At 45.9% G+C, this 23,155-nt stretch overlaps 1 protein-coding gene across 2 annotated transcripts in view; it reads left to right on the forward strand.

Moving 5' to 3' along the window:
- Window positions 1–22,739, forward strand: part of SHISA6 (shisa family member 6) — a 512,377-nt gene extending 489,638 nt beyond the window's left edge. For both annotated transcript variants that reach the window (XM_090061177.1, XM_090061178.1), the window contains 2 exons: window positions 322–474; window positions 19,920–22,739. In XM_090061177.1, coding sequence (XP_089917303.1) covers window positions 322–474; window positions 19,920–20,464 — 698 coding nt within the window. In that variant the 3' untranslated portion in view covers window positions 20,465–22,739. The remainder of the gene's footprint in view (window positions 1–321; window positions 475–19,919) is intronic.
- The last annotated feature ends 416 nt before the right edge of the window (window positions 22,740–23,155 follow it).

The raw sequence follows: 23,155 nt of genomic DNA on the forward strand, positions 1-23,155 counted from the left end.
TGCTGTGATGTAGCTTCCGACCCCTTTGGGGTGAGTGGGGGTAGGGGGAGGCAGTTAAAACCCAGCTCCTGAGTCTTAGGAGTTGTATTGTAATTGTTCATTTATGCAAAGGAGACAAGGGCTGGCTTGAAAGTGATGTTGGCTGAATCATTCTCTTGACTATAAAAAGTGGTGTGCATTGACCATGCTAGCCTAATGAGCTACTAATCTCAAATCTGTAAAGGCTGGCTTGAATAAGAGTGGGGTAGGAATGAAATGTCTTTCTCATTCCCTCTGTGTCTTGGTGCCCTGTGTGGATATGACTTTGTTCTTTTTTTGCAGAAAAACCACGCATGAACAATATTCTTACTTCTGCTACGGAGCCGTATGATCTCTCCTTTTCCAGGTCCTTCCAGAACCTCTCACACCTCCCACCATCCTATGAGGCTGCAGTCAAGACAAATCCAAGTAAATATTCTTCTCTGAAGAGATTAAGTAGGTGTTATCTCATTCCATTTCTTTGTATCTCCTTTGCTTGTAAACTGCAAGGGGCACAAAAGTAAGCCAGTGGAGGCAGGGTGCCTGTGGCCAGCACCCAGCACACAAGTGGCCCCAGGGGAACACATAGGGATGGGGGGCTTGGCCGTCAGCTGCCTGGGTATAGGCCTGCCCTGCCTGACTTATGGGTACCTGAGCACCCATGCATGGCTGACCCCCAATCTGAGGCTGGGCAGTGCAGTGCATGGCCCCTTATTCTGTGTGTTGGAATGGGAGGGGATCTCTGGTTGATGTTAGGGGAATAAAGACTTGTTCTTCCTATGCATGTGTGCAGTGAGCATGGTGCTGGAGGTGGGCAGGGGGGTGGAGGGTCCATTGTTTGCAGGGCAGGCGGGCTAGAGTAGGGAGTGCAGGAGAAGTTGGTCAGATAGAGCCTCCCCCACCCAGTGCTCTGGTTTCCTCTGTTCGGTGCTTGGCTTCAGCAGGGAGGGACAGGGGGCAACACTGCTGTTGCTGCTGCTGCAGGTGGTGCTCCCACCTCCAGGTACCCCCACGCACTATGCCTCCTCTACCCAGGCCTTATAGAACTCCCTGGGCCTCATAGATGTTATGCAACACACAGGCTGCAATAATGACCCAGGGGAAGTCATCCTTGGCAACCTCATGGCGGGTAGTGATGGCATGCCAATGACCCTTGAGAAGGCTGAAGGCACACTCCACCAGGGCATGGGTCCAACCCACACACCTGTTAAAGTAGGCCTAGCAAGGGACCAGGTGGCTGGTGTAAGGATCCATGAGCCAGGGTAGGAGTCAGTAGGTGGGGACCCAGTGAGCAGTGGTGGGACCATGAAAGTGCCTAGCTGCAGGTCTAGCTCCCCTGGTACAAATTGCCCACTCTCCACAAGTCCTTCCAGGCTGGAGTTGTGAAACCTGGATGTCATTAGTGCTGCCTGCCCAGCCAGCACTGACATGCATGAAGGCCTCATGGTGGTCCACAAGAGCCTGCAGGACCACAGAGTGAAATCCCCTGTAGCTGTAGTAGGGCCAGTCTCCAATACAGCAGGCAGGTGATGGGGATGTGGGTCCTGTCCAGGGCCCCAGTACACTGGGGCAATCCCAGTGCATGGAACCCTGCCACCACTGTCATGGATGTGGAGCACGGTGTGCCCCAGCACATCCTGGAGGGCCTCGCACACCTCCAGGACAACCTCCCTGGTGGTGGCCTTGCCCACACCAAACAGGTGTCCAAAGGTGGCATTGTGGAGCCCGTCATTGGTGTCCTTGGTGGTAGCAGTGGTGTGGTGGTGTTGAAGGACCTTGGACAGCCTACTGCAGCCAGGCAGGCAATCTCTGTTCATGGGGGAGCTTGGCAGGGCAAAATAGCCATGGGCCAGGCAGTGGTCAGTGTAGCAGGCCAGTAGAGCTAGTGCAGTAGCCAACAGGATCATGGAGCACTGGTTGTTGCTGCCAGGGGCGGGGACTGGAGCATCCATAGTGCAGGGAGGCAGAATAGCCAAGGAGAAAGCTGCCCTATGCTGTCCCTGGACTTAGCATGCAGCTCCTTGGCAAGGAAGAAGCTAGCCAGAGAGCAACAAGCGGGGCTGGCTTTTAGAGAGGGCTGCCAGATGCTGGCTGCTGCAGCTGGAGCCTAGAGCTCCCCCTGGTGGCTGTGGGGTCCATTGCAGGGCTGCATGAAACTGGATGCAAATCTGCTCCGTAATCTCTGCATGTGTAGATGCCTGCCAGAAAAACCCTTACTCTGGCTTAGTTTACACCAGAGTAAATCTAGACCATAGTAAATGCATGTGTAGATGCACCCAGTGTTCTCCAAACACCATTCTGTAGGGTACAGTTGCATCTCTCTTCAGAGTTATTTTAAAGAGTAACAGTTATTCTCTTCAGATTCAGTGAGACTAATCATGTGAGCAACTACTAACACATTGCAGTCTTGGGCCAATGCATTCTTCAGGTTCACATAGTATATTTTTAGTATATTTCTTAAGCTCAGATCTTTGGTGGCCATCTGTTTAGTATACCTATTTCTGGTAGGTTTTTGACCAGTATTTGAGTTAACTCTATCTCAGTGGTTCCCAATCTGTGGTACATGTACCACGAGTGGTATGCAGACAACCTGTCAGTGGTATGCATTAACAGATTTATTATAATAGTTTGTACGACAAAAAATTGCTGGTGGTACTTAAGGTTGAACTGAAAAAAATGGTGGTGGTAGTTAAGGTTTTTTGTTTTATATTGGTGGTGTGCAATCTGTCAGTTTGGGAATTGCTGCTATATCTCTTTAAATTTGGATGTACAGTGGGTGTGTCTACATGTGTCCATATGGCACCTTTGTTACTGCGCCATCAGTAACAGATGACACAGTAACAGCCCATACTGCACCCTGTGTACTGCGCGCAGTTATTTTTATCTGCTATGTCACCGTAGCAATGTACTATAACAAGGGAGAGCATTGCTAGAGCAGCATAGCTGTAACATCACGATTTGTGACCACTGATGCTACATCACCATAGCATATTGCTATAGTGATGTAGTGTCACTTGTAGATGTGCTCAGTGAGTGGTAGTCTGAAAAGACCCTGAATTTGAGTATTTTAATAAAGAGTTTAATGTCTACTCATTTACACCTTGGTTGAACACAGCACATAAGCACATGTTTAACTGCAGTCAGGTAAATTCTGCCTGCTTCAATTTAAACACATATTAAAATCAGAGTGATTTAAAGCAGTGCTCAGTGCATCTGACTCAATAGAGTACATCTCATTATTTCTTGGGAGATTTGTTCCTTAACAATCTAAGTGAAGAGGTCAGACTTATGTTCAGGGTAAATATCTCAAATCACCATTAATATTTCCGTTAGTAAACTCACTGTATGCTCCTAGACAATTTTTCAAATATTAACTGATACTGATACGTCAGTGGAACTACTGGGTTTTAACTTTTGCCTTCTTGAGATTTTTTAATCCATTTCTCAGTGGTAGTAAAGTCAAAATATATGTCTATCAGTTACTCTTTGGAATGTTGCCTTTTTCTATAACTGATTTCCTTATATTTCCTTGCAATATGTCATTTGTTTGCTATACAGTGCATCTGTTCTTGATGAAAATACTCTTAAGCACAGTACAGTACTAAATACATTGACATACCTTACTGAAGAATCAAAAATGTATTTAAAAAACCCCCAAAGTGGACATACAGTGTTGAAATTTGACAAGCCTTAACTTTTCCCTTACCCATCAGCTAGTCTGGCTTCACACACACCAAGTAGCACCTTACTTCAGCAGTCTGTTGATCTTGCTGCCCTCTCCAGATGCTGTGGTTTGTAACTATATGCACTGGACTCCAGATGGCTGCCCCACACTTTGATAGGGGCACTTTCTTAATACAACATCACTGAAACTGCTTCTGTGGGACAGGACCTAGAAGTGGTTAAAGACAAACTCCATATTTACACAGTTTTCGAGGAAGACAGGTTCTGAAAAACAACCACCACAAAATTATTAGGTTTCTTGAAAGGCCTAGTTGTAAATAGTTATAGCTGTCAGAAAGTGTTTTGTGGTGACTGGCTTCTGCTTGAAGGCCTTGGAGGTATGGGGCATATGTTTAGGGTGCATACACAGGCTACATACGGAATTGAGAAAGATAATGAGAGAGAGTGAGAGTGAGAAAACTAATGGACATCTTTATACATGCTCTGGGGTGGGGCACTTTAGAGCGACTCTCATAGATTTCATAGACATTAGGGCTGGAAGAGACCTCGCAAGATCATTGGATCCAGTCCCCTGCCCAAGGGGCAGGAAGTCAGCTGGGGTCAGATCATCCCAGCAAGATAAGGATCCAAGCATTTCTTAAAGGTATCCAGAGTAGATGCTTGCACCAGTTCTGGGGGGAGTCTAATCCAGACTCTGGAGACTCGGATGGTAAAGAAGTTTTTCCTTATGTCCAGTTTGAAATGATCTTCTAGAAGCATGTGACTGTTAGACCTTGTTTTCCCTTGGGGTGCCCTGGTGAACAGCTATTCTCCCAGTTCCTGATGCACACCCCTAATATACTTATAGGCTACTACCAAGTCACCCATGAGTCTTTGTTTCTGCAGACTGAAGAGTCCCATGCCTCTCAGCCTCTCCTCATAAGGCCCGTTCTCTTGACCTCTAATCTTGCAAGTGGCCTTCCTCTGGACTCTCGCAAGCTTCTCCACACCCTTTCTAAAGTGTGGAGCCCAGAATTGGATGCAGTACTCCAGCTGTGGCCTCACCAAGGCTGAGTAAAGCAGAAGGATGACTTTTTGAGTCTTCCTTGAGATGCATCAGTAGATGCAAGCCAGAGCTTTATTTGCTTTGCCAGCTGTAGCTTTGCATTGGTAGCCCATGTTCATTTTGTGGTCAATCATGACCCCCAAGTCTCTTTTAGTCAAGGTGCTAGTGAGTGTAGCACTGCTGAGCCTATAAGGCTGATATGTTTTTTTTTCCCCCAAGGTGGAGCACCTTGCATTTGAATTTGTAGGTGGACACAGCACGGGATCGGAGATGCTCTGTTCACCAGGGTGCCTCTTGGGGTAACAGGGAACAATGGTCACAAACTGACACAGAGCAGATTTAGGCTAAATATCAGGAAAAATTTCTTCATGGTAAGGGTAGCCAAAATTTGGAATGGGCTTCCAAGGGAGGTGGTGCTCTCCCCTACCTTGGGAGTCTTTAAGAGAAGGCTGGATAGATATCTGGCCAGGGTCATTTGACTCGAGAACTCTTTCCTGCCTAGGCAGGGGACCAAACTCGATTATCTGTTGAGGTCCCTTCCAACTCCAGCATCTATGAATCTATGAACATGTAGGGGAAACATGGCGGGGGGAGGCCCATGAGACTGGCCGCCACTGAAGCCATGGATTTTTGTCTCTCAGGTTCCTTTCTTTCATACTCAGAGGAAAAAAAAACACCTGAAGCCATCATAAAGCACCACATTTTTCCAGTGGTCCCTCCTAACAATTCCAAAGTTCCCTGGGGCCCAGCTCCTTGTAAACAGTCTATCTGTACTGGGAGAATGGATTTTCTGAAATCTCAAATGAAAGCTTCACTCAGGCTCAGAGACAGACATTTCACTCAGCAGACATGATGCTGGAAGCTGGAGAAGTCTGAGTTTGTCTCAATTAATTTTGATTTAAAAAGCTCCTGTGATCTGAGATTACTGAGATCTCCGATCTAGATCAGGTAAGAGTCAGGTAACAGCCAGCTATGTTGTCTAGGTTGCTGGGGTCACTTGATCCCAGTTATCTTTCCTGCTTGGTGCAGAGGGCTGGACCCGATGATCTTCAGAGGTCTCGTCCAGCCTTACAATCTATGAATCTATGAATTTAAGTCCAGAAATTCTGGAGTGGAAAAAATGAGGAAGAGTGTCCTTCTATACACTCATCCAGTAAGCATGGAAGAGTGTTTGAACCTCTAACTTCCCAACACAGTACCTGATCAGGTAACAGTCAGGTATTAGCCAGCTCTCCTCTCCAGCCCTTCTCTTAAATCTGAGCCTTTGCTTTGCCTTTGAATAAACTGGACAGACAGCAAGGATGGGACTTTTCTACCTTATTAGGAGCAAGGGTCCAGACTAGAACCCAGGGTCTTTCCCTACCATACAGCATACTTCTTAGAAGTTAGAGCAATGGAGGTTCAAACCCCCTCTGGGTGAGGGGGAGGATAAAACCTGGGAAGCAAGTAGGAGAGGATTTATAAACTGGGATACAAAGTTATAGTTATACTTAAGCATAAGTCTGATAAAGCTACAGCCCACCCCATACAGAACCACATCTAAAAAGTCTAAGCTTTAAAGAACTCTGCAGTGGCCTGTGAAGATGGTTCCCCAGAGCCTTATGCTGAGTTCACCCATATTCTCCCCACAGCTTTATGGAAACCAACTCAAGTGCCACTTTTGCCTCTAAAAGTGTGGAAGAATAAACATCATTAGCAGTAGACTTTGCTCTTCAGAGGGGTAAAAAGGACCATTTTAATAAGCTAGCAGGGTTCCCTTTAAAATCATTATTTTAATGCTTCTGGGGTTTTGCTGGAATAAGAATTATATAATAGTCCTAAACCTTTCTGTAATCTTCTTATAAACATATATTTTCCCAAAAGAATACCTTTCCAAGTGTGTAATATTTGACGCTTAACACATACTACAGAACCAGTCACTGCAAAAAAATAAACCAAAAATAAACAAACCCTCCCCCACTATGTAGCTAAAACTGCAGACATAAACATTACCTATCATGTATTGTATAACCCTGGACTATCAAATAATCAACAGAGTTCATAGCGTCAAGCAAATCAATCATTCCAAGTTTACTTGTGTATATATTCTCTTTTCACCCATATAGTTCTCTATAAGAAAACATACAGAACTCTGACATAGATTCATAAACAATTAGGTTTGGAAGGGACCTCAGGAGATCATCTAGTCTAGCCCCCTGGACAAAGCAGGACCATCCCCAAGTAGATCATCCCAAGCAAGGCTTTGTCTACCCTGGTCTTAAAAACCTCTAAAGATGAAGATTCCACAACCTCTTTGGGTAGCCTGTTCTAGTGCTTTACTACCCTCAATACATACTGTTATATATCCTGGCACTGTAGTCCTTATGTATTCACTAACCAATCTTACATGAAAAATGGTCACAGCCCAGGCTAAACATCCCTGTTTAACCATGACCTCTGAATATTGCAAAATGGTGTAATTATTGGGATTAGGGAATCAGTGTACAGTGTTCATTTAACCCACTTCTGTGTTTGGACCCATACATTGGGTTATGTATTTTTAAAGCTCTCCTGGATCTTAGTAGGCTCCAGTCACTGTTTCTGACTTCAGTTCTTCTGGCACACTCTCTGAGCACAGTGTATTTCTCTGGTATCCTTTCTGGAAGTGTGGTCCTGCTGCCTTACTTCTACAAGACAAAATGCTGAGACCCTGAGACCTCCCCCAGAGCTTTGCTCTAATGGACACTCTGGTTTATAGTTCATGCCTTCAGGGGCATGGTAGTTCAAACAAACAGACTCATACTTTTCAAAAGGATGTCTAAAGTCACTACTATTTACTACACATAGCACAAGAAATATGGATACCTATGCAAAACTATACATTCCTGAGTTCCATTTTCTGCCTCAGTTCCCTCACCACTACAGAACTTTCCTTGGTATCTAGTCCAAGTCTTGCACAGGATCAAGAACACATCCTTCCCTAGTGCTTCTGAGTTTTTCAGGGTATGGACATATATATCAGCCTGGCTTCAATACAGCTTAACTTGAAATGGATGGCCCATTAAACCAATTTAAAGCTACCTGAAATGGTTCAAAACTTCACCTGGAAAAACAGGTACAGTTTCAAACTGGTTCACAGTGGGCATGTCTACACATACATTTGATATGGCACCAATTTACTTGCAAGTCAGTTATTCATAAGTGGGTCATTGTTTGATACAGGCAAGGCTGTGACTGGGGAGGCTATCCTGGAGGTGTGAGGTGCCCTCCAGGACATCCTGGAAGACACTGCAGTCTGGCAGTAGTAGCACGGTTCCATGCCCTGGGATTCCCCCAGTGCATTAAGCCCCTGGATGGGACCCACATCCCCGTCACCTGCCTGCCCCATGCAGCCCACTCCTATTATAGCTGGAGGGGCTTACAATCCATAGTGCTCCAGGCTGTTGTGGACCACCGTGGGGTCTTCACATATGCTGCTGGGCAGGCAGCACCCATGACACCTGCGTCTTCCGGAACTCAGCCTACCAGGTCTGGTGGAGAATGGGCACTTCACACCAGGTGTGATGGACCTTCAGCTGGGTGCCATGGTTGTCCCAGCCCTCCTTGTCAGGGACCCTGCCTACCCACTCCTGCTCTGGCTCATGCGGCCCTTCACTGGCTGCCTGAACCCCTGCCAGGTGCACTTCAACTGCTGCCTGGGCCAGACCCATGCCCTGGTGGAGTGTACGTTTCACTGCCTCAAGGGCCACTGGCACACCCTCACTACCTACCTCAAGTTCACCAAGGACAACATCCCCCAGGTCATTGTCGCAGCCTGTGTGATTCATAACATCTGTGAGGCTCAGGGAGAGCTGTTCTGTGAGGCCTGGGCAGAGGTGGTGTGGTGCACGAAGGCAGCCTGGCAATGGGAGCATCACCTGCAGTGGTAGCAATAGTGGTAGTGGTGGCCCTCCCTGCCAAGGCCCCAGGAAAGCCATGCACTTCCAGTGGGGGCCAGCGCACTGGGTGCAGGAGGCACTTGCCAACTGCCTCCTCCAGTACTCCCTGCTCTAGCCCACCTGCACCAATGTCCATGGACCGCCCACCGCCAGCGCCATGCTCATTGTAGCCACATCTCAGAAGAATAAGTTTTTATTCCCCTCACAGAAAACAAGCCAGTCAGTCCTGGCTGATACTTTATCACAGTCATACATGCATTAATACCTTGTCTGTTAAACTGCAAGTGTGTTAGGGCCCTGTGGTGGTTGTTCTTTAAAACAGCATTAATGTTAGGATGCCTTGGCTGTGACTTTTTGGCCAGCATGCCAGTCCCTGAAACTTCAACAGTGACAACACATCAATAACACCCAACAAGGACAGCAACAATGAAAAGAGAATCCCTTATAAGAGGCAAATTGCTCCTGGAACCAATGATATGAATATTAGGAAAATGCTTTAGAAAATACTAAACACACTTTGGAGTAAGCAATTATATTTATCCGGGCTTCTAAAATTATAACTGCCAGACTTCTTCATTTGAGCATTACTAATAAAGCAATGTAGCTTCAGAATACATTTTGGAAGATACAGATGTCATTAGAATGATTTCATTGGAAGTCAGTTCATCTGAGGACTGGAGAATCACCTTGGAGGCAGATGGTAACTTACTTTGGATATATGGGCACAGGGCAATGTAGTGTCTGATTTTATTATTGAGCAAGTGAACATTATAAAATAACAGGATGGTAATTGTAGCAGGTTCTCTCTCAGTACTTATTTTTTATAAGGCAAACTTGTCCCCACAAGGAAAAAACTGTCCATAACAAAACAAGTACTTAACTATATATATAATCATAGAACCATAGGGCTGGAAGGGACTCTGAAGGATCATCGTGTCCAGCCCCTTGCATGAGCAGGAAAGACATCTGTGGTCAGACGACCCCAGCCAGGTGACCATCCAATCTTCTGTTGAAGACCTCTAGGGTAGATGATTGCACCATCTCTGTGGGGAGCTTGTTCATAGTCTGGACAACCTAGTTGTAAAGAAGTTTTTCCTGATGTTCAGCCTGAAACTATCTTCCAGGAGTTTGTGTCCGTTGTTTCTAGTTTTCCCGCAGGTTGCCCTGGTGAACAGTTGTTCACCAAGCTCCTGATGTATGCCTCTGTTATAGTGCTAAGCCACAATCAGGTCCCCTCTCAGCCTTCTTTTCTTTAGGCTGGAGAGTCTGAGATCCCTCAGCCTTTCCTCAGATGGCTTGCCATACAAGTTCCTGATCTCAGGGCCCTCTCGAGCTTTAGCACATTCTTGTTGAAGTGCAGTGCCCAGAACTGGACACAATACTGCAGCTGTGGCCACACCAATGTTAAGTAAAATGGGAGAATCACTTCTTTGGATTTACTGGAGATGCATCGGTTGATGCATGCCAGAGTTTTATTGGCCCTAGCGGCTACTGTGTCACACTGCCGGCTCATATTCATGCTGGGGTCTATTGTTACCCCCATATCCCTTTCATTTATAGTCCTGGTCAGGTTAGCAATGCCCAGCCTGTAGGTATGCTGGGAGTTCTTCCTTCCCAGTTGCAGCACTTTGCATTTCTCTGGGTTGAAGCTCATTTGGTTCCATTCTGTCCAACATGCCAGCCCATCTAGGTCTGCTTGCCCCATATCTTGGTGTCATCTGTGAACTTGGCCAATGGGCTTTTCACCTCCTCATCCAGGTTGTTGATGAAGATATTACACAGCATTGGGCCAAGTACCAACCTCTGGGGTATGCCGCTGCCCACATCTTGCCAGGATGACACTGATCCATTCATTTGGACTCTCTGTATCCTACCCCGCAACCAGTTTTGCACCCACTTGATGGTCCCACAATTGAGCCTGATATCTTCCAGTTTTCTGATAAGTACCTCATGGGATACCAGGTCAAAGGCTGTCTGGAAGTCGAGGTATATGATGTCAACAGCTTTTCTCTCAGACAGGTGATGAGTCACCTGATCACAGAAAGAAATGAGGATGGTCAGACAAGACCTGCCTGTGACAAAGCCATGCTGGCTGTCATTCAATGTCATGCCTTCTGCGAGTTTGTCACATATCGCCTTTTTGATGAATGTTTCTAGGATTTTCTCTGGAATAGAAGTAAAGCTAATTGGCCTGTAGTTTTCTGAGTCTTCACACTTCCACTTCTCGAAGATGGGCACAACATTGGCCCTCTTCCAGTTCTCTGGGATTTCTCCAGAGGCCCATGATTTTTGAAGACCTTTGCAAGGGGCTTTGTGATTACTTTGGCCAACTCTTGCACACTCTTGGTTCATCTGGTCCTGCTGATTTATATATGTCTAATTTCTTTAACTGACCACACACCAGTTCTATAGCAATGGTGGGAATGGTGTCAATCCTGCCGTTTGTTCTGTGCCCCACCTGGCATGTTGTTCCCCTTGGTCTTGTGAAAGACCAAGGCAAACTAGTCATTTAGGAGTTCCATTTTTTCCTGAGTGGTAGTGACCAGGTTTCCTGAGACATTGAGCAGCAGCCCCACACTCCCATTAGTTTTCCTTTTTCTCCCTTTGTAGCTAAAGAAGGACTTCTTGTTGTCCTTGATTCTTGTAGTTATAGTTCAGTTTCTCCCTTAGCTTGCCTAATCTGTTTTCTACAAGTGCGGGCCATTGTCAAGTAGTCTTCCTTAAAGGCTGTCCCAAGTTTCCATTGTTTGTACACCTCTTTCTTTTTCTGTAGGACAGCTGCAACTTCCCTGCTTAGCCAAGAGGGTTTTTTTGACCCTCCTGCTACTTTTTCTCTATAAGGGAATGGATTTTCTCTGAGCCTTAAGGACTGTATCCTTAAGGAATGATCATTCTTCTCGTATTCCCTTTACCTGTGGTCCTTGGTCTCTCAGGGCATTCTTTACTAGTGACCTGAGCTTATTAAAATTTGTGTTTTTGAAGTCTAAGACTTCAAGCTTGGTATCTGTTTTGTCTGCCTTGCACTATTGCCTAGGACGCCTTCTATGTTATGTTGGTCACCAGACCACCCCTTTGGCCAGGACCAGGTCAAGAACTATATTGCCTCTAGTTGGCTTGTGCACCTTCTGAGTCAAAAAAATGCTTTTTGGTGCTGGTCAGGAAGGATCGTGACTGATCCAAGCTGGCCAAGCACTCCTCCCAGGAGATGTCTGGGTAGTTGAAGTCACTCATGACAGCCATGTCCCATGCATGCGCAGCCTACGTTAGTTCATAGGTGAACACTAGATCAAGTTCCTCCCCTTAGTTAGGCAGGCTGTGGTATATACCTACAGTTAGGTTTCTCTCACCACGCCTTCCCTGGAGCTTGATCCAGAGGGTTTCAAGCTGTTCTTCTTTGGGGCCAACATTGGCCTGTAAGGAGGTGTACTGCTTCTTCACGTCGAGGGCAACACCCCCACCTCTTTTCCCTACCCAGTACCTTCTGTGAAGGATGTAGACCTTTACAGCTACACTCCAGTCATGAGAGGAGTCCTACCAGGTCTCCATGATCCCTACTACATCGTAGTGCCCAGTGGAAAGTAGGAGGACTAGTTCCTCCTGCTTGTTCCCCATGCTTCTGGCATTGGTGTGCAGGCACCTGAGTCCTTCTACTAAGGTCACTGGCCACTTGTCGCATTGAAGGGGAGCTGTTTTCTCAGCTCCTGTAAAAATGGCTTGCTTGGTTTCATTGTCAATGGAGCTTTCCTGTATATTGGTCCCCAGGTAGGCTCCAGTTAGCATTTTCCCATCCCCCTATGATCTTAGTTTAAAGCCCTAAGAGATTGGCTGTCCTGGCTGAGAAGGGACTTACCTTTCTGTGTGAGGTGGATGCTGTCTCTCCCCAGTAGTCCTCTGTCCTTGAAGTGGGCTCTGTGGTTGTAGAAGCCAAAACTTTCTTGGTGGCACCACCATCAGAGATGCCAGTTCACTTCATTGATGCATTCTTGCCTCCTTGGACCATGGCTTGCAACATGAAGCACAGAGGAAAAAACTACCTGAGCTCCCAATCCTTTAAGCCCAGCTCCCAGAGCCTTGTAGTCACTCATGACGTAGTCTGGATTGCTCCTGCTGTGCCATTTGTTCCCACATGGATAAGGAGCATGAGGTAATAATCTGTGGGCTGGACAAGCCTAGTGATCCTCTCTGTGACATCAGGGATCCGTGCCCCAGGGAGACAACAGACCTCCCGTGCTGTGGGATCTGGGTGGCAGATGTCTCCCTCCACTCCCTTCAGCAGAGAGTTACCTACTACGATTACCCAACATCTTCTCCTCCAGTTCCTCTGTTGCCTTACAGCCCGCCTGGTGGTAGTTGTGGGTGCGGCCTCCATTGCTGCACTCTCCATTGCTGCACTCATTCCCAGTGATGCCAGAACCCCAAATAGGTTCCCCAGCTGCAGTGGAGGTGTTGTTCCAGCAATGCTGGGTCTAATTCTGCATTGTCTAGAACTGGAGGTGACTGTCTTCCATCCATCTGTGTCAGGTCCCTCTTGTGTTGCCATCCCACTATTTGAGTGCTCCTGCAAAGAGCAGAAGTACCTGTCAATCTCATCCTCAATGGCTCTGATCCCATGTAGCCTGCTCACCTCTGCCTGGAGTTCCCTCACTTGTCCCTTCAGGACCTCAATCCAGGCACATGTGGGACAGGTGAGGGGACTCTTGGCCATCCTGCTGCCCCCAGATCCCTGAGAACCCACCAGGCAACCGCTGCAGGCAGGGTGCCTGGGAGCTACTGACCCACCCAAAGGCTCTGTCTGGGTGGAGGCTTCAGAGGAGCCCTGGGTGGGAGGCAGCATCAGGACAGGGTCCCTGGCTGCACTCCAAGTCATCATCGCCATTAACACATCCTCACGTGCACTCACGTAAAGACTCTGGAGACTCTGTCCAAAGCTGCCAACTCTGATGCATGGAGTCTCAGGCCATTCCTGTTCTCCCCCGCTGCCCACTCCCGCGCAAACTCTGGCACATCCCTAGATAGCATGCCTGTTTGCTGCGCTTGTATCCCAGCAAAGGATTAACTCACAGTTCTGGTTCTTCTTCAGACCCAGAGAGAGGACACCATAGCTCAGCTCAGTACTATTTACTGGCACCACCCCATCCCTACCTTTCCCAGCTCTGCTCCCTGGGAGCTTTTAACTTTTGCCAGGTCAGTGACTCTTTGCTCTCAGCTGCCTCCTCTGAGCTGGAAGGTTAACACTTTTAACCACTGGTAGCTATGTTTCTGCCTCTGCACTCCATGCCTGGTTACACATCCGCAATCCCAAGAGTGGAGTCCAGAATACACTCTTTTATTGCTCCACTTGGGAGAAGAAGTCTGCATTTGTGTGTGCCAGTCCAGAATGGTTATGTATTGTAGCAACAGATAGCTGGGCATAACAGGGTCACTGGAGACAGCAGCAGCAGCAGTGGTGGGTTCCATGCTGCTGAAGATGGAGGAGAAGGAAACAGTGCCAAGAGCAGGGGGGAACATGGCAGGATTTTTACCAGATTTGGGGATTTAAAAAATCCCAGCTGTTGCTCCACTGTGCCACTGCAAATGTCCTAGATCCTCCCTTGAATGGAGTATTTATTCCAACTTAAAGATATGTGTGAACTGAACATGTGTTTCTAATTGTTCCAAGAATTATTGTTTATAATTGGGTTAAGAACATGTGAAGCTTTGAATTAAAAAGAATAAATTCTCTTGAGAAGTAGGCAGCAACGTAGAAGAACAGTTTTCTGATGTTTTTATATGGTAAAGAGAAACTGAGTATAAGATAGAAGTGTTAGCATGAAATACTGCCACTCCTACTAATCATGCTCCTAGGAACGTTCCACTTGCTTTAAGAAATGAACTTAAAGAGGAACTAGAAGGATTGTTTTCAATATAATAGAAAAAAATAGAAGAACCAACCAACAGAAAAGATACTTGGATCTTTAAGATCCGGTATAATTAAACAGGTACAGCAAACAGGAACACTTTCAATACCTACTAGAGAAGACATTTTTGCAGCATGGCAAAAGCAGAATATTTCTTCATTTTGGATGCATCTGCTAGATCAGTGGTTCCCAAATTCTCACAGATTGCCACCACCAATTTAAAATGATACAACCTTAAGTACCACCAGCCAATTTTTGTCATATAAACTAATTATAATAAATCTGTTAAAGTGTACCACTAACAGATTGTCTGCGTACCACTGGTGGTATACATACCACAGATTGGGAGCCACTGTGCTAGGTTTTGGCAACTTCCCATGGAAAAGAATAGGACAAGACTAGTGCAGTGGGCCAAATGTGGCCCCTAAGGTCAATACCAAATTCCTCAATTCCAGAGCTGTGGCAATAAACACAACAACTGCTCCTCCACTGACAAATTTCTGCACCCGTGGGGAGCCCTGCAGACTAGTTGATATGGCCGGGTTTACCAGATTGCATAAGCACACTAAGGCATTTTGCAGCCAGACCCAGCACATGGGGCCAAGCCAGTACACTTGATCATACTTGCTGTCCAACCCAAAATGTTGACTGCACACTGGATTTGGTCAACAGACCAAGACCCCTGCCACATGCAGGATCCACATATCCAGGCTGAAAATTGAGCACCACTCTTTTGGAAGATACTGCTTTGGCAGATTTCCTTTTGTATTGGGTTCTGCAACAAATAACACTTTAGGAGAAAGTTTCACAGAAGAGATTCAAGTCGAGCCTGACAGGGTTGAGATAATTACCAATATACGACACCCAGACAAAGGAATGCAACAAAATCACACATGAAAACACACCTAGAAAAAAAAGTTTAGTGAGTTTGGGAATATAACCACACCACTAAATTTGAAAATCTGAAGGAATTAATCAAAACGTCTCCCACGTTAAGCTACTGTAACACTAAAAGACCCACTAAACTGTTAATGGTTGCCTCTAAAAAAGTCATTGGGACAGGTCAGATACAAAAAACACAGTGCCTATACGTGGTATAAGCTTGTAAAAAAATTGTGTGTTCATTTATGCAAGGCCTGTTCTATGTGAATCTAATCACAAACATGATAACAATAGCCAAAAAAGGGCTAGCAGATAAGCCTCCCAGAACAAAGAAAATGTTCTTCCAGCTGGAATTATATGATTTATATATAGCAGTGGTTCGTGCATGCATCTGTGTGTCCATGTGCATGTATGAGTGTGCATGCATGTGTCTGTTCATGGCAGGAGGGAGAGTGTGTTTGTGTCTGTGTGTCCATGTGCAGACAGTAAGTGAATACAGTGAATGCTTGTCTGTGTGTGTGTGTGCATGTGCCTGTGTGTGCGTGTGTGTGTCAGTGCATGTGCATGTGTGAGTGTGTGTGCATGTGTCTTTGTTCATGGCAGGGAGAGTGTGTTTGTGCCCATGTACAGATAGTGAATGAGTAGTGTGCACCCATCTGCGTGTGTGCATGCATGTGTCTGTGTGTGGGCATGTGTCTGTGTTCCTGGCAGGGAGAGTATGTTTGTGTCTGTGTGCCCAGGTGCAGAGAGTGAGTGAGAGTAACATGCATCTGTCTGTATGCACGCCTGTGTGTGCACGCCTGCTTGTGTGTATGTTTGGCTGTAGCAGGACAGGGGGGCAGGGAGCAGGGAGAAGAGGTGGGCATGTGCCCCCCCCAACTCCAGCCCAACTCCAGCCCAGTCCAGCCTCCCCCCACCAGCACCAGGAGTGGAAAGGGACCTGCCCCCCCCCCATAGCCCAGCTCCCATGGGTAGAGGGGGTCTCTTATTTTGTGTTTGCCCAGTATACATTAATCTGCCTCTAGATGCAGGGTCAGGTGCAGAGTGGCATGGGGGGGCACGGTGCCAGATGTCAAGTGCGGGGTGGGGGGGTTGGCATGGGGCTGGATGCGGAGTGGCGGCAGTGTGGGCCAGTGGGTGCCAGTAGTGGCTGCCATGTGCAATTCCTGACCCCCCCCCCCTTCCTGGAAGACATAAGTGGCACAGGGTGGTGGCTGCTGGTGCTCTGTCCCTGCCTGCTCCCCCCAGCTCCCCCCACTCCACATCATTCTTGATGAGCAATTGGCTAGTTACTTTAAATAAACAGCATTATAGTTTCTGGAGCCTGACTTTCTGACTTCTTGATCAAGCTACCAAATAACACATATATCATCTTGCAAGGTTTGGGGTTGTAGCCATGTTAATCTAAGGACAGAGGCAGGAAAGCTTGCCTACATATATCATCTATTATTATCACTACATCAGTTGGAATCGCCAACTGATTTTATATCTCTTCTGGGAAGGCAGGTAAATTTAACCTTTATTTGTATCTATGTCTGACTGAAAAAGTGAGCATTTAGACTGTGTTTTTGTGTGACTGCTCAATAGACTAAGGACCTAGGTAGATTCCCAGACACCTAACTGTATTGAGATTGCAGACTGGCCTGCAATGTAGGTTTGTTCTTTCAGCCATCTGAATATGTAAAGAGGCTTCCAAAAGAAGAGACTTCCCTCTTCATCTGTTTACTGCCTTTTACTTTTATATCTTCTGGTTTCATGAGTTAAAATCAGTTAGAAACTTCATGTTTTATACTATCCTTAGCACATTCTGAGGTCGTGACTTTCACAAAATAATCAATTGACAAACCTGTGCAATTTGCTAGCTCCATGTCTCCCTCAATACCTCCCAGCCCAGAAATGCTTTGTGTCCTACTGTTATTGTAAGGGGCATTTGAATGACAGACTTAAAAAATAAAGCCCTATCTGCTCTGTAGGGACAAGAGTTTCACAGACAAATGACTCAGAGTATGTGGAAACACCCTTTCTGCTACATTCTAGTGGTGCTTGTTGCTGGTTAACTGCTGTCCTCCACAGATGAAATAACTGTGTTCCAGGTGTGTTGAATGAGTTTTAAACTGAGATCCTGTGTACTAAAAAACTCTGGTGATCCAAGGAGATTTGGAAGTACCTCATGCTCCTGAAACTTGGTAATTCTAGACACCATGCAAGCTTAATATTCCAGACAATTTCAGTGAAAGAAATGCAGAGAAATGGGTTTAATGCTCCTCAGCTTTATCCATAAACGAATAGTGTCAAACTCACCACACTCCTTCCAGCCAGATATAGACTGAGGGGCCCTCCTGGATCAGATCCAGTCACAGTGAAAGCGGCAAGAGTGGCAGTGGGTGTTAGCAGAGCAACACTCACCCTCTGCCCCCAAATTCCAGGTCCCTATACAAGTCCTACAGGCCACATGTCATAGCTGTATGTGCCAAATGCAGCCCAGGGGATGTAAGTCTGACACCCGTTCACTAACCATCTCCACTACCCATTAACAGAAGGTTTACTCTGAGCATGTTTAAATAAAATGCTACCGCACAGTGGTTACTGCGCATTTATTTAGTATTTGTATAAGTAAGTACTAAATAAATGTGTAGTAACTAGAGTTACTGTGCAGTACTGCCGGCAAACATCTTTTAAGTGATGCCTCTATGCACTAGCCTAATAATACTGTGCAGTCGGGTATTAGCACTGTTGGTGCTGTGATGTGCTACTGTGCAGTATTATTCAGCTACTGCGCAGTCAGCATCTCATGTAGACTAACCCACTGCGTTCTAGTTCAACCTGCTCTTAGCTTTACCATGAAGGTCATGACAGAACGCAGTCAGATCTGTGTTTTAGCATCCAAAGAATACCACATACCTCTGAACAGGTGTCTGTGTTTCCCAATATCAGAACACATTAACACCCAGAAGGTGCAATGGGAATTTCTTCCTTGGGGTTTCCTTTCAAATAATTGTGGCATTACCTGTAGGTTTTTGCCTGGATTTTTAAAGGTTTTTCATCCTACTCAACCTCAATTGCTCGGAGGGGGTGGTAGGGAGGGGTGCAATGAAATACCCAAAGACCACTGTATTCTCCAATTCAAGTCTTACATGTTGTTGTTTTTTTAATCCAACAAAGGAGGTTTGTGCGCTCAGTTCCTAAGCACAGTCTCTGTAACACAAATCATCTAGGACAAACAGGAGAAAACCAAAGTGCTAGGTACATCTTTTAAGGAACAAATTATACAACATAGATAGATAACTTATTTTTTGTAATAGGATGCTGCTCAGCCCAGCAGCAACCAATAAGTCTGGGGTGGGGGGGTTTCCAAGTGCCGGGAGCTGGGGTGGGTGGGGCAGCCATTGCCAGGCTGGGAGAGTGGGCGGGGGATGGGCCTGGGTGGTTCAGAGATTTGGCAGCAGCTGAATCAAATCCGGACAGTGATTTGAATCACTGAATCAAATCACTGTCCCCCAAATCGGCTGAATACAAATCCAAAGCGAATACTAGCCACTTCGCACAGGCCTACTGCTCTGCTCACAAAAGTTATGAAGGGATACCTTGAGTGACCACTGGTGAACAAAAATACTAGACATGTCATTTTTTGAATGGATAAGCTGTTTGGCCTGGCTCCTCTTTTGCTAACAGAGTGTGTCTTTGCTAGAACAGTAATCAGTGGCATGGATTAATTTTCCAATGATCTGAGGATACTATAAATCACTGTAATATGGACTCAGTGGCATTTTGTGTGATATGCTGTAGGAGTATATGTGTCACCTGAACACATATATGTCATACACACACACACACACACACACACACACACCTGGCTATATGTGTGTGTATATATAAAGTATGCCTATGTATTATACTTAACTACAGGCATACCTCATTTTATTGCGCTTCACTTTATTGCACGTCGCAGATATTGCGTTTTTTACAAATTGAAGGTTTGTGGCAACCCTGCATCGAGTAAGTCTATCGGCACCATTTTTCCAACAGCATTTGCTCACTTCGCATTTTTTAGCAATAAAGTATTTTTTAATTAAGGTATGTACATTTTTTTTTAGACATAATGCTATTGCACACTTAATAGACTACAGTATAGTGTAAACATAACTTTTATATGCACTGAGAAACCAAAAAATTCGTGTGACTCGCTTTATTGCAGCGGTCTGGAACCGAACCCGCAATATCTCCGAGGTATGCCTGTATACTCCAAACAAATGGCCATAACGTTCTGTGCCTGACAGCATAGTAATATAGCTATAGCCATGTCTACGGTTCCTATGAGTCCATTGAAAAGCTAGCTGTGTCTCCACATGTGCACATCCTCAGGCTTTACCTGGCCCACTGGAAGGCAGTGTTCCAGAGTGCTGTTCTCTTTACACAATGCCTCTGCAGGAAGAATTGCTACACCTAATGCTGTTTCACTTTCTTTTTTTTCCATAGCAGACAAAGAAGCTGATGAATATTACATGAGAAGAAGGCACCTTCCAGATCTGGCAGCACGAGGGACCCTCCCTCTCAATGTCATCAAAATGACTCAGACCAACCAGAGAGACAGGCCCCGCCGGCCCCTGAGGGCTATGTCCCAGGACCGGGTGCTGTCCCCTGAGAGGATCATGCCTGAGGAGTTCAGCATGTCCTATGAACGAATTTTCTCTGATGAACAGCTTTTGTCGGCAGAGCGTCTCCATTCCCAAGACCCCTTGCTCTCCCCAGAGCACTCGGGTTTCGCAGACCAGTCTATGTCACGGGCATTGTCTCATACAGACGTCTTTTTTTCAACACCTGTCTTAGATCGCTACCGGATGACAAAGATGCACTCCCATCCTAGTGCCTCAAATAACTTATACAATACCTTAAGTATGAACCAAACTTCCGCTAAGCGCCAAGCATTTGCCTCCCGACGGCACAACACGGTGGAACAACTTCACTTTATCCCAGGATACCACCATTATCCCACAGCAAGCAAAACAGAGGTGACTGTCTGATATGACCTTGTGCATTGTAGATAAACAGTAAGGACTGGGATGGCCCCAGCACCCCACACTGCAGTGGCCTTGTTGGCCAAGATAACCTCTAACTCAGCATCTGAAAAGATTTTTCCAACAATCACACCTGCATTGTTTTTAAAACCATCCAAAAGTTGTTGACATGAGAAGAAAATTCAAGATATAGTGAAGGGATAGTGGAGAAATTTCCTGACATGTATCAGCTTCTATTAAGAAAGCCATAGCAGTAGTTGGCACCTTCCAAGGGCTTATCTGCACAAACTCATTATTTTTATGAATTTCAGACTAATGTTTTTTGCAACAAGCAGACTCTCTTTCACAGAGCCCATGATAGGAAGGAGGAAATGAAGCATGGCAGAAGGAAATAGCAGGGTGGGGCCCTGTTGCCATCTCTCACTTCAGCCCTTGGGGCTGCTGTGGAACCTTTCAGTGACTGGAGGACATTGCCCTTGGCTGCTAAGTGTCACAGCCAGGCAGAAAGATGTTAGTGAGTTGCCAAGTAGCTGTTCTTCCTGAACCTTTGAGTGACTTCAAAGGCAAACTTTACTAGGAGTTATAACATGTAGTGACATGATTAGTTCGGCTAACGTTCTGTTTATATTAAATATACTCATTAAACAGAAATATACTAGTGCCTACAAATCATCTGCTCTCTTAGTGTAGGAAATAGTAGGATTGATGTGTCAATAAGCACAATTATGCTGAAATGTTTCTTAGGCCTTTTCAGCACTCATCACAATTTTGCCATGTCTCCCTCCTGCAAATACAAAGGAGGGATAGGATTTCCATTCTTTCAGCTTTTCAACAATGCAATGCCTAAGACACAAGTACTTACTTACTCTTATACACTAAGGTTAAAATTCTAGTTCTACTGAAATGGCAAAATTCCTACTGACTTCAGGAAGCTAGAATTTATTCCTAAATGTTTTTATTTCTATTAGTAATTAACTTCAATCAACTTCCTCAGAATTCTGTTTTTAAGTCTAAATCAGGGGTGGCCAGAGTTACTCACCCTGAGAGCCACATCTGATCCTCCACCAAAGTCAGAGGGGGATGCTGAGTGACCAGTTGTGGAGGTAACCACCCTCCCACCTGCACCGCCAAGCCACTCCAGCTTTCCCCGTGCCGAGCATGCCCCAGGGTAAGCAGCATGGCTGCAGCCCCCACCTCTGGCAGCCTGGTGCTGGGCTGTGCTGTCCCCTGGAGTCACCTTGAGAAAAGTGGGCAGGTCTTTGGCCAATTTCCAGTGAGCAGCAATTTGCCCCATTGGTCTAACTGTTCCTTTCAGTTACAATCATGAACTCAATATTTGATTACTCTTCTGCTAAAACTGCCTGAACAAAAGTGCAACACTGGCTACAGAAAACCAGATGGGCATTTTTCTATCACTGAATCAATAATAATGGCCTAAAAAACCTTTCTTAATGCAGGTTCATTGAGCCCTAATCCTAACTGAGCAGACAATAACATTTCATGCACATGAATTATATATCTAACATAAATATCCTAAATGGGCATGTGGTATATCTGATGTATAATGATAATAAGATACTGAATGTCTGTACATAGACTCAAAGGCCCTTCATTTGTGAGTTTATTTTTTGAGTTCATATATAAATTTTGCAGAACTATCAAACTAGAATATACCTCTGTGTGTGCGAAGGATATCATAGTATTACAGGCCAGTTTATCATCCCACACCAAGCGACTATACCCATGGTAGTATTGATCTCTCTTCAGCATTTCCACAGTAATGCCACATGTTCAGATTCCCACCCCATGAACAAGTTGATTTTATAACTGAGAAAGATGGATCAACCAGCAGGAAAAGATCATGAATAACTATATAATTACATACCCTAATACTTTCTCATTTAACTAGCAATCTTTCTTTACTCTTTCCCTACACTCAACTTGAATCCTACCCACCAGTCTCTGTAGCTAACCTACCATTGCCTTTCCTCTACATTCCTCTTAGGGTCTTGTTACATGTTAATTCTACTCAGCTCCTAGAGCTCTTGACCCCTGGGTTGTCCAAACATTAACATCTGAAACTAGTTTTAAGAACCCTTTAGGCAGCTTAAAGTTATGCCACTCCAGCCTAGGTTTATCTCTGATCTGTGCCATGTACTTCATGTTACACTAAGATGTACCCCACTCTAGGCTTCACCTTAACGTAAACACCTCCCCACCCCCCTCCCCCACTGGCCCAGATTGGGCCCACTCCCTGCCCCCAGCACTCACTGCCCTGCATCCCCCCCCCATCCCTGCTTATTTGTAGCTGCCCTCACTGTCTGTCCCAGAGGAGCAGGCAGGGAAAAATTAACTTACCTGCCCAGCCACCATTGCCCCTGCTGCTTTCTGGGACTGGCTCATCCCTGAGAAGAACAGCAGCCCTCCAGTGGCAGTGGTGGTGAGGCAGACAGGTTAACCCTTCCCTGCCTGCTCCCTTGGAATAGATTGAGCAGCCACAAGTAAGTAAGGGAGGGGGAGACCTCGGGGGTGGGAAGAGCCTTGAAGGGTAGAGGGAAGGCCCAGAGGTTGCAGGGGTGGGGGGGATCTGAGGTAGCCCTGGGAGGCAGAGGGGTAGCCTGGAATGGGATGGGAGAGGACATTCTTAACTTTCAGTCTTACAGGCTCCTGTTGACCTGAATGTGTGACTGCTCCAAA

Source organism: Crocodylus siamensis, chromosome 8 (assembly GCF_052110815.1).
Source record: "Crocodylus siamensis isolate JL-2025a chromosome 8, ASM5211081v1, whole genome shotgun sequence".
Taxonomy (NCBI): Eukaryota; Metazoa; Chordata; order Crocodylia; family Crocodylidae; genus Crocodylus; species Crocodylus siamensis.